The sequence below is a fragment of the Molothrus aeneus genome, unplaced genomic scaffold, assembly GCF_037042795.1.
Source record: "Molothrus aeneus isolate 106 unplaced genomic scaffold, BPBGC_Maene_1.0 scaffold_35, whole genome shotgun sequence".
NCBI classification, from domain to species: Eukaryota; Metazoa; Chordata; class Aves; order Passeriformes; family Icteridae; genus Molothrus; species Molothrus aeneus.
In genome coordinates this window covers 3806262-3817755 of record NW_027099016.1, presented here as the reverse complement: position 1 = coordinate 3817755, position 11494 = coordinate 3806262, and the positions used below count along the sequence as shown (strand labels likewise).

At 52.4% G+C, this 11494-nt stretch overlaps 1 protein-coding gene and 1 pseudogene across 1 annotated transcript; one reads left to right on the top strand and one right to left on the bottom strand.

Annotated features, from left to right (window-relative positions):
- Positions 1 to 11494, bottom strand: part of LOC136570611 (uncharacterized) — a 708931-nt pseudogene that overhangs the window by 15909 nt on the left and 681528 nt on the right.
- LOC136570579 (serine/threonine-protein kinase PAK 3-like) lies at positions 734 to 8827 on the top strand. Its single transcript, XM_066571044.1, has 10 exons — positions 734 to 812; positions 1274 to 1311; positions 1712 to 1988; positions 2530 to 2593; positions 4473 to 4616; positions 5372 to 5489; positions 5883 to 5982; positions 6401 to 6597; positions 7505 to 7642; positions 8738 to 8827. Exons 1-10 carry the CDS (start codon positions 734 to 736, stop codon positions 8825 to 8827), a joined length of 1245 nt encoding a protein of 414 aa, XP_066427141.1.

Below are 11494 nucleotides of genomic sequence, written 5' to 3'. Positions count from 1 at the left end.
ACACACCCCAATAAAAAACCCTCTTGGGGACCCCCCGATAGATTTGGGACGAGCTCCCCCTCCCCGCTCACCTGCAGGACGAGGTGGGGGCGATGGTCCCGCGGCTGCGGCCACAGGGGGCACTGGAACCTCCTGTTCCTCCTGTTCCTGCTCCTGCTCCTCCTCTTCCTGCTCCCCCTTTTCCTCTCTCCCTCCTCCTCCTCCTCCTTCCTAATCCCACCTCCTCCCCAGTTCCTGCCTTCTGTGTATTTAGAGTGGAGACCCTTGCTTGTTTTTAGAACTAGAACAAAGATCCCAGATGGAACAAGGCTTGCTGCTTTTAGTCAGAACTATCAGTGACTAAAGGTCACATTTCCTTTGCTTTGGTCCTGTCCTTGTTCCTCCTCAGTGTTCAGGCTGGGCTATGGGGTGTCCTTGTTTGCTGCATTTTCCCAGTTCCTCTTTCATCCTTTGGGCCATGGCTGTGCCCTGGGAGGGTTCTTTGTGCTCCTTTGTGACACAGGAGAACCTTCCAGGCGGTTTCTGCGTGAGCTGCTGCTGGGATGTCACAGGAACAGCGCCACGTCGCCGTGGTGTTCCCGTTGCTGTGGGACACGGAGGCCTCAGTGCCCAGAGTGGCTCTGGGCTCGCTGCCGGAGGATCCTCCTGCCCGAGGCATTCTCAGCAGCCAGCCCAGCCCTGTCCTTCTGTGCTTGCAGGGCTACAGGCTGCAGGCGTGTGCAGCGCAGCCAAAATGATCCAGCACGTGGCTGCTGCAGTTTGCACTCTGTACTCTGTGGCTTATTCGGGGTATTTTTTAACCCACTTGGCACGTAAGTCGAGGTTTTCCCTCGGTGCAGCATCTGTGGCTTTGGGCTTGCTGTGTGCTTTCTGTTCTTCCTCTGGAGCTGAGTTGACTTTGGAACCAAATGGCCATGAAGACACCATTGCTTTGGGAGAGCTCCTGCCAGCAGCTGCAGCTGAAAAAGGGGGTGTCTGCAGCCAGCGGGGCGTGCACAGCATCTGCAATGAGCCCTGGGGGATTCTGTTCCCTCAAGCAGGGAGTCTGTGCCAGCAGAGCCTGGAACTCCCTCCCTTTGCTGCTCCAGCCAAGAACTGACCCAGCCCAGTATTTTGTGCTGTTCTCTTGCTTGCTGTGGAAGGGACTGTGGCTCCTGGAGGGATGCTGTGAGAGCAAAATGCTCTCTCAGGGTTGCCTTGCTCCGTGGCATTTCCCACCACTGGCAGTTTTTCTCCTAACAGCATCTCGTTCATGTTCCCTCTCCCATTGCAGGGCACCTCATGTCTGGATTCCGAGTAGCTCCTCCTTTGGTGAGTGGGAAAGGAACCTTTGGTGTTTGGAATTGTGCAGCAAGTTGTGATCTCGGCATGTGGCAGCCAAGTGCCAGCCTGGGAGGCTGAAGGAAAGTTCCTGTCAGTGTCTTTGCAGCAGCAGCAGCAAAGGGATCTCTGGCAGATTTCTCCTTTTCTGCTGAAGAGATTTTGAAGAGCTGCAGGTCTGGTTTTGAAGGCAGAGGATTGCTTGCTGGCTTTAGCCATGGTGGAATATCGAATTCCCAACAGTAAGTGGCAATGTCAACTTCAGCCCATTGTTAGTTGGAACAGCTCCAAACCCCATTTCTGCTTAGTGCAGCTGGATGTGCAGCTGAGGATAAATAAGGTGATAACTGAGATAGAACTTCCCGTCCCTCACACTGCCGTCTGTCCACAGGGCACAAAAGCAGCACCAGCACCTCCTGGGGCTCCCTCTGCTTCCAAAGAGGAGGTCAACAAGGAGGAAGACAGCAGTGAACTTCCCGCTGCTCTGGGAGACGAGGGCGAACATCCCGCGGGGTGGGAATGCAACGGCGAGGCTCCCGCGGGGTGGGACAAGGACAGGGGACATCTCCCGGCCTGGGACGAGGACGGTGGATGTCCCCTGGTGTGGGACCAGAGTGGCCAAGCTCCCACGGAGTGGGATGAGGATGGAGGAGATCTCCCGTTGTGGGGTGAGGATGGAGGACATCTCCCAGCGTGGGATGAGGATGGAGCACATCCTGTGGTTTGGGAAGAGGAGAGTGAACATCTCCCAGCATGGGAAGTGGACAGCAAACATCCCCTGGCTTGGAAAGATGATGGCGAACCTGCAGAATTTTGGGAAGAGGATGGAGAAGCTGCAGCATTTTGGGAAGAGGATGGAGAAGCTCCCTCTGCTTGGGAAGAGGACAATGAACCTCCCTCCGCTGTGGGATCCTGGGCTGAACATTCTGACAGCAGCACAGCCGGGCAGCCAGAGGGGAGAGGGGAGTGGTGCCTGATGCAGCTGAGTACGTCTGCTCTGTTCCTGGGTGCCCCAGCAGGTGCTGTGTGTGTGTCTCGGCATCAGCTGCACCCAGTGTTGCTCTGCAGCTGAATGTCACCGAGCCATTGATTGTCCTTCCCCAGCTGACACCAAGGGGCTCACGGCTCAGGGAGTGGGGCTGCTTCTGGCTCTGCTGCAAGGCGGGGTCTCACTCTGGGAGGGAGCTTCTTCCACCTGGTTTCTTTCAGGGAACGCCGTGAGCGAGGCGGAGCCTGCCGAGAAATACCTGGAAGTGGAGCAGATTGGCCAAGGGTAAGTGCACGGCAGCTACTGCTGCACAAGCAGGGCCGGGTGTTGTGCTGGTGCAGGATCAAGTGAGAAGTCAGGAGAGCTCCAAGCACCTTCAGACACTGGCTACCATCCTGCTGTCTCTCAGTCCTGATCAGAATTGATAACTGTGGTCAGAAGGCGCCGTCAAAGGCCCCTGAGGCTGGCAGTGTCCTGCCTGCAGCAAGGAGCACGACCTGGAAGATCTTCTGTCCCTGGAACTGGATTGCTTAAAAGAGCAACTCACCATCTGGTGACTGTCAGAAAACAGTTCTCAAGAAGATTTCTTTCAAATATTTTCCTTCAAAAAATATCCACTGGTCAGGATTATCAACCTAATGGTTTAGAAACAGAAACCAGAGATGAACTAATAAGTGCTCTATTCTAGCACAGGTAGCAGACCCCATCCATTCAGTAACAGACACAGAGCTGATGCACTTGGGGGAAAAAGCATCACCTGACTGATGGCAGGGCCCTTGTGGAACCTGCAGGTCTTAGGCAGAAATGGAAAAGGATGAAATGCATTCTTTGCCAGTTCTTTCGACACCCATTTCTCACCTCAGGTTTTCAACTAAAGCAATTCAGGGTGGACATTGGGATTTGCTCCAGCCCAGTTCCTTCATGTTGGGTCTCAGTTTTCTCTTGCACACCTTGCATGGCAGAGGGCTGGTGGCTGCTGTGCTGTTGTTGGAAGGGTCGATGCACCCAGGTGTTTGTGAACGCTGCAGGCAGCAGAGATCTCCTGTCTGGGCTGGCTTTCACTGCCAGGGCCTGAAGCGCTGCTTCTTTCTTCTCTGCTGTTTTGTCTTCAGGGCTTTTGGAGCCGTTTATAAAGGACTCGACAGGGCCACTGGAGGAGAGGTCAGTGCCAACACGCCCAGCACGCCTGGCAGCTCTCCAGGGCTTTCCCCTCTGCTGGGAGCTGTGGCTGCAGCTTTGGGGGCCAGCAGAGCTTTCCTGCCCAGGCTGCTCCTCTGAAGGCAGAGCAGTGTCAGCCTGCAGAGCACAGCTGGGACAGACTTGGTCCTTCTGAAGCGCCAAAGGAATGCAAGGAGGGCAGCGGTGTCTGTCAGAGCAGGACACGCTGGCTTGGCCTTCATATTTAAAAGTGTGAATGCATCAGCTGCTGGAGACTGAGGCCCAATTGATCTTCATCCCAGCCTCAGACAGGGACATTATTTAGCTCTTATTAGCTAAACTATAACAATATTATTTCCATCCTGCCTTTCATTTTCAAAGGATACCTCAAGGCCTAATTAGGGAGAGATCCTGCTTGGGCTCAGTTTGGGGTTTTAGTCCTACTTCAGCTGTGCACAGAGAGAGAGGGAGAGAAATGAGGAGATGGATGTCCAGAGCAAAGCTCTCTCCTAAAGCCTGCAGATGTGTTTGGTCTGGTGTCAGTGACAGCCTGTGACAGGGATCACCTGAGCAATGGGTGTGTGTGTCTGCTTTGTTGTGCAATCCCAAACAGAGCAGCTGGATTTGAAATCATGACCAAATCCCATAGAATTGTTAAAGGGTTCCTGGCTCTTTTGCTGTTTTCACAGAACCAGAATTACCTCCTGCTTGCAAAATGGGTTTGAATAATAATAATGAGAGTGTTGAGGCCATTTGAGAAGACTGTAGGTGCAGAGAATGTTGTTAGAGCTTTGAGGCTGACAGCTGAGGGACCATTTTTGCAGAGCTTGCAAGGCCAAATGTCTCTGGCCATGTGTCATGTAAGCAGCCCCCAGCTGGCAGAGCAATGGGCTGTGGGAATGGCCCTTGCTGAGCTCTGGTGTCCCATCCCAAGGCAGTTTGGCACAGCCTGGCTCCGTCGCTCCACAAAGACTCGCTCTGTGTTTGCTGTGGCCTCCTGCCACAGACTCCTCCAGTTAAAGGCTGCAATGTCCCTTCAGGTGGCCATCAAGAAAATGAGTCTCAGAGGGCAGGACAGGGAACGAGCTGTGAATGAGATCCTGCTCCTGAAGGACAAGAAGAACCCCAACATTGTCAACTCTTTGGACAGGTGAGTGCTTCAGCTCTGATCCCGTGCCCGGGCCCTGCGTTAACCTTTCCTGGCATCCGGAGTCTGTAGCCTGGTTTGAAAATGCCTGACCCAGCCACATCTTCCCAAACCAACAGCCTGGCAGTTCATCCCTCCATGTGCTTTTGTTGCTTTGCTTTGGGTTTTCCTTCAAGTTGACCCCGTCTGCTTTGTCTCCCAACAAGTGCTGATAAACCACAGCAGAAATTATTTCCCTTGGCTTCTTCTTCCCAGCCCTTTTCCATTGCTACAGTTGCCAGGAAGATCAGGTTCTTGTTTCCAGAAATGCCTCATTTGCCCATTTTTCACTGGCCTTGCCTGTTTCTGAAGGGACTTTCTGAAAGGCTTTCTGACTGCTTTTGTCCCAAGTGCTGCTCGGCCTCCTCCCCTGGATAACCCTGGCGGTTGTGTTGCCTTGTTCTGGAGGGAATGGTGGAACTGATGAGTTCAGAAGCTGAACCAGCTGGGGCCAAGTGTTGTGATTCCACATTGATCTGGGCTGTTGCTAAACTGCATTTTTCCCCTGCTGCCATCTAAGGCCTCTCCTTTCTCGCAGGTGTCTCCTTCCCCTTTAGACTGTGCAGATTCCAAGGGCTGTGCAGCCTGGCAGGAATGTCTCTCCATCTGATTCTGTCCTCACTGACAAGTGACCTGGAAACAAAGCTCCACTCCAGGCTTTTCCATGGGGGAATTGAGCTCTGCACATTCATCTCCATGCCATTGTTTTCCTCTTCCAGCTTCCTTGTTGATGGAGATCTCTGGCTGGTGATGGAATACATGGATGGAGGAACTTTGCAGGACGTTGTGAGACAGACGCGCATGGCTGAAGGAGAGACGGCAGCTGTCAGTCGGGAGGTGAGGGATCCTGCTTGTCACTCCCATGGCTGGGACACGATGGTCCTTCCAAACAGGGCGTGAGAACAGGAGTGGCTCCATGCTCAGGGCTTTGTTTCTGTGTTGTTTTCATGAGCTGGAGAAGAAAGAGCCTCTGCAGGGAATGGCCTGCCAGCATCACTGCACTTCTACTCTGTTCTTGTTCTCTCTCCTGCTGTTGTGGTGCTCTCTGTGTGCTTTGGATTTGATTTGCTGTTCTCAGCTTTGCCTTGAGCCCTTTGCCTGGAGCTTGTGTGCACTGCACTCCTGGCCTGTCACAGCAAAGCTGCTGCTGGCAGAATTCTGAGCTGTCCTTTCTGGTGTGATATATTCTGGCCATTGGTTTTTGCCCTTGTGTTTCTTGTTCTCTCTCAGTGTCTGCAGGGCCTGGATTTCCTCCATTCCAACCGTGTGATCCACAGGGATCTGAAGAGCTCCAACATCCTCCTGGGCATGGACGGCTCTGTCAGGCTGGGTGGGTGTTCCTGGCCAGGCACGGCGCTCCCGGGCTGCGGGGCTGGGGCTGCTTCCCAGGGAGGGCCAGAGCCCCACAAGGGCTGCTGGGGGCACTGCCCGGCCCCTGCTGCCAGCTGAGAGCGGCTGCCCCTGCAGAGAGCTCAGGAGAGGAGCAGGGGGCCAGCAGTGCCTTTGCTCTGGCCATGGCCCTTCCAGAGGGGCAGCAGTGGGAATCTAAAGCTCCAAGGGAATCAGTAAAAGCCACTGCAGGAAAGCTGAGGGTTTCTTGAAGGGCCCAGTTCCATCTTTCCTTGGCTACAGCACTGAGGACTTTTCCAGCTGACTTCACTACTGCACTCTCAGACTGAGCGTGGGGAATCTTTGTGCTTGGTTTCCTCATTGCAGCTGCCTTTGACAGGGTTTGTTTCTGTCCTCAGCTGATTTTGGCCTCTGCGCTCAGCTCAGCCCTGAGCAGGACCAGCGCAGCTCCATGGTGGGCACTGCTCACTGGATGGCCCCAGAAGTTGTGACCAGATCTCCTTATGGCCCCAAGGTGGACATCTGGTCCTTCGGCATTGTGACCATCGAGATGGTGGAAGGAGAACCTCCTTACTTCAGGGAAACGGCAGCCATGGTAAGAGGCAAATTCTCCAGGGGCTGCAGAGGCTGTGAGCACAGAGGGATCCTGCACTGGGAGCAGCAGCTGGAGGTTTCTGCACATGGGAAGGGAATTCCCATGGGACTCCAGCCTCAACACAGACGAATATTCTGCAATCTCCAGCAACAATTTGCTTTGGGATTTACGTTGTTGCAGCTCTTCTGGCTGTGAGGATGATCTGAAAATGTGAAGCAAGTGCATCAGGTCTAATGTTATCTTGCAAGAAAACCCCACACCAACTCCACATTCCGCCCCCAAACCCAACAAGTTTTCTGCAGGAGTTTCTAAAAGAGGTTTTGCAAGATGATCTCCCCCTGATTCTTCTCACTGGGAAACTTGTTGAAAACATGAAGATGATTGTTTAACATCCCCATAGTCCAACACATTTCTTTCCTAGTCCAAGCTACTTTCTCCATGTCACCAGGCCTGAGCTTTCAGCATCACAAACCTCCTGTTTCTTGCCTGGCAGTTTCTGGGATGGGGCATCAGGAATGCATTTACTTGAGTGTCAGTGGCACTGCAGAGATGCATTTGATGGAAGAATGCTCTGAAATAACACAAGCAGACCACAGTGACTCTGGAAGATGGCCTGTAAAGCTGGTGTCCATATCTGGAGAAGCAAAATGGGCTATTTCTGATGGAGGTTCCTACTAACAAAGCAGCCAATGAAACTGGCTCTCAAGGCGAGATCATTTGGATGTTGCAGTGGCTGTGGCAGCCCCAGGGTTTGGGTTTTTTGGTTGGCATAGCAAAATGAGCTCTGAGCAGCATCTCTGGCAGGGAGGAAAGTGCCCCTGGAGCTGGGGCTGAGGCCCCGGGGTGGATGTGAGCCCGTGTGGGTGTGAAGGAAGCTGGCAGAGCGCTGAGTTTGCTTTCCCTGCAGGCTCGCGCTCTGGTCCGGCAGAACGGGACCCCGCAGCTGCAGGAGCCCCGGCGCCTGTCGGCTCTGCTGCGGGACTTCCTCGAGTGCAGCCTGGAGCCGGACGAGGAGCGGCGCTGGGCTGCCCAGGAGCTGCTGCAGGTGAGAGCCAAGGGCTGCAGGGGAAGCAGCAGCGCCAGGGAGGGGTTTTCTTGTGGGGCCCCCTCCGATAGTCTCCAGTCTCGCTGCGTTCCACGCGCAGAGCAAGCAGAATCCTCGCCTGCTGTGGCCTGGCAGGCTCCTTTCGAGCTCATCTGGACCTGGTGCCCCACAGCGAGCAGGGACATCTTCAAGCAGCTCAGGGGCCTCAGAGCCCTGCCTGACCTGAGCTTGGATGTTTCCAGTGATGCCAATTTTTGCCCCAAAAGGCGAGAAATTACTGCTTAAGAGACTCAGTCAAATAAGCAGGAGGTATTTTATTACGACGTCGGAGAAATCCTAAATGGGATTTCTAAATCCTTACAGCAAAAGCGTACCTTCTTATACAGTTTTAGGTTTGGGATTACATCATATTCATGCATATACATATGGGGAGTGGTGTAGGCGGAGCGTGGGCGGGGACTTCTCTTTTGAGGATCTTCTCAGGGGTCGTTCCGGTCGGCCTTCATCAGCTTCGAGGAGTCTTCCTCTTTAAACTTTTGAACCTCTCCCCAAATTTGGTCAATTCCCGGTGTAGTTGGCTTAGTCTCCAGGCCTTGGCAAGGGTGGGTCTCAGGGTCAATTTGACATGTTGGCCCTAAACGTGCTTTACCCAGCAGTTCTTCTTGGCTCTGAAATGCACTGAACTTATCACTGTCTGTCCTTATCTCTTCCCTGTCATTGTGTTCCATACCTTACCCAATTTATTGCTCTATGTGGTTTCCTAACATTGAATATTTCCTATAACTGTTTTATATTCTATGCTTTAACCCATATTTCCTATAACTGCTTTATATTCTATGTTTTAACCCATCATCTCTTGAAAGTAACTGTTTTAGGGGCTTCACCAGGGAGGAGGCACCTCCCACATCTCTGGGCACCTCCTGTCAGTGCTTCCCCACTCTCCTGGTTAAAAAATTCTTCCTTAGATCTAATCTGAGCCTGCTTCCCTCTCCTGAGTTTCAAACCATTTCCCTTTGTCCTGTTGCAACAGAGCCTGTGAGGAACTTGATTCTGGAAAGTAACAGTTCATTTCTTTCCTTTTTATCCTTTGGACAGCACCCATTTTTATCATCAGCCAAGCCTCTCTCCAGCCTGACCCCTCTGATCACTGCAGCAAAGCAACTGAGGGAGCAGCAGAGGAGATGAAGCACTTGAGGACAGCTTTCAGTTACAGTAGTTAGGACAACTAGTTAGTTATGGTAGTTAGCACTAGTAGTTAGTTATCGTAGTTAGCACTGCTAGTTAGTTATGGTAGTTAGCACAGCCTGTTTGTTATGGCAGTTTTTTGAATGCAAACTCTCTTAAACCTCAACTCCCCTGACGTGTCCCTTCCCTCTCCCGCCGTGACTCAGCTGCCCGGAGCAATGTGAGGGGAGAGCGGGCCCAGCCTGGCCCAGAGCTGAGCCCCAGCAGAGCCCTGGCAGAGCCCAGAGCAGCCTCGGCACCTGCAGAGTCAGCCTGGAAGGAGGCGCTTGGAGCCTTCTCGGCTGCACCCGGCTCTTGGTTACAAACTGTGTGTGCTGGAAAATGCCACCGGCTCTGCAGGAGGGCAGAAGGGGCCTGGGGAAGGCCCAGGTGCTCCATGCAAGGGAAAAACCTGCCCTGGGTTTGTTATAAATAACTAGGTAGTGTTGGCTTTTGCTACTATGTATTGACTTCTGCAAAATATCCTTAATCACAACAATTTTGATAGAGTACAGTTTGTAATCACTTTTCACTGCTGTTGCTATAGTATAATTTGTCAGCTTTTTGTGGCCAATGCCTGGCCCCTGTGTAGCTCATATCCTCAGAACATCATTTATGGATGATATTTGAGTTTGTGGACAGTGTGAAAAACATACATTATAGTTTTGGCTTTTGCAAAATATTCAAGTGGATGCCATGTGTTGTGCATTAGAATGTTAACTTTTGCAGAAGTAGCTGTAGTTGTGAAATAATAACTAATGCTTTTTTTTTTTGTAACTAACTGACAATAATAACTCAGAGATATTTGTGAAATAGCTAATGTTCATTTAAAGTACTTGTGGAAATAGCTAAAACCATCTGCATTGTCAGGTAACATTTAAGGAAGGGATGTGATGAGGCCCCTGCCACTGACCCTTCCACTGTCAATAACTGTCACCTGCTGAAACCACAGAACAGGGGCCCTTGTGAGGCAGTGACACACAACCCTCAAAACAGCAATCCACGATTCCTGCACGTGCTCTACAAAGGCAAGTTGGGGGTCAAACCAACCTAAAGAATGCCTGGAACATGTAAATGAGTTCAAGGAAATGTTTGAATATGTACAATCATTATGAATATGTATTTGAACAATACATGGAGAAACTAGACAAGAATGGAGAAACTAGACAAGAAGAGTTGCTGTGGTTAACCGGTGTGCCTCTGGCCATCGCCAACACCCAGCACTGTTACTGATTTGTCCCTTATTATTCCTTATTAACCTTTCAAAAATTCTAAAGAGTGGGGCTCATTTCTCACAAAACCCAAGGTGCTCACCCCTTGTTCTTCCCCCAAAGCCAGGATTTGTCAATCCTAAACTTTGTCTGGACGGAGGAGAAGGAGGCTGCGAGGAAAAGGAAGATGCACTGGTGTGGAGGCCCACGGGAGTCTCAATCTCCCACCCGTGGAGGACTGGTCCCCAATGAGAAGAATAGATTTCAAGGTTATGGTGAGAAGCTTGTTTCTCCCACAGATCTTTGCAGGCACATGCTGATTTATGGAAAGTTATGTTACCCCATTGGCCCGTTGGCCTAATTACCCTAGTTCACCCCCTATTACCCATCTCTGGTTAGTCCCTAGAATGTTCTCCCTCTCTGTCCCTCCATTGGCCCCAGTTTACTGCATTCCTCTGCCCCTGTTTCCCTATTAGCTGTCCCGACCCTTAACCCTTCCTTTGCCCCATTTTCCCCCATATCCATTGGACCCTGACCCTCAGCTCCACCCTCACTACCCCATATAAAAACCCCCTGTGCCCTCGGCTTGCACCCTGTATTTGTCCCTGGACCCTGTTCAGCTCTGTCCCCTGTTCCTGTACCAATAAACCCAGTTTGCTGAGATCATACCCAGACCCATCCTGCCGACTTTGTCAGCTTTATAAAGCAGCCGTGAGCTCCGGGCTCCTGAGTGCCGGACGCTCCAAGGGCCTCGGCAGAGCCAGGACGCTCCAGACTGGGACAGCCAGGCAGGGCAGGAGGAATCACTGCCCCTTTCCCCTCCCTGCTGCTCCATCTCCCAGCCCAGCATCGCTGCAGGACAGCCTCACTGCCAACGCCATCCTGCCAGGGATGGACTGGGGGGATCTCCTTCCCCTTCCCTCTGGCATGGAGGCAAATCCCATCTTCTCCTTGTCCACCCTCCTTCTTCTCCTCATTCTGTCCTTCATCCATCCACGTTCCTTTCCTATCTCCTTCCTCACTTGTTCCTTCTTGTTCCTTCCTTTCCTTCCGCCTTTTCCTTTTCCCATCTCCCTGTCTCTTCCTCTCCTTGTCCTTCCTCCCCCAGGCACTGAGCTGCAGACAGAGACCAGGGAGAACAAATCCCTGCCACAGAACCTCGTGGAAGAGGCCATTTGGAACGGCTCCACGGTGCAGGAATCCAACAGGGAGGAAAAGCCTCAAAGATCCCACACGAGGAGGGGCTGCAAACCCAGCCTGGAGAGTTGTGAGGAGGTAAAACCCTCCCTGTGCCGAGAAGAGTTTGGGGAATGTGAGAAGAGCTTCAGGCAGAGCTCAGCCTTTTCCCGGCTCCTCCAAAAACGGCAGTGCCAGATGCCGAGATCCATGGGGATGCAGAGATCCCCCCGCAGATCCG

What these genes read in the sequence shown, in the direction of transcription:
- LOC136570579 (XM_066571044.1), top strand. Translation starts at nt 734, where the DNA reads ATGATCCAGCACGTGGCTGCTGCAGTTTGCACTCTGTACTCTGTGGCT. An exon ending in CGGCAGCTGTCAGTCGGGAG is followed by an intron (nt 5,490 to 5,882) that starts GTGAGGGATCCT and finishes GTTCTCTCTCAG; the next exon opens with TGTCTGCAGGGCCTGGATTT. An exon ending in TCAGGGAAACGGCAGCCATG is followed by an intron (nt 6,598 to 7,504) that starts GTAAGAGGCAAA and finishes CTTTCCCTGCAG; the next exon opens with GCTCGCGCTCTGGTCCGGCA.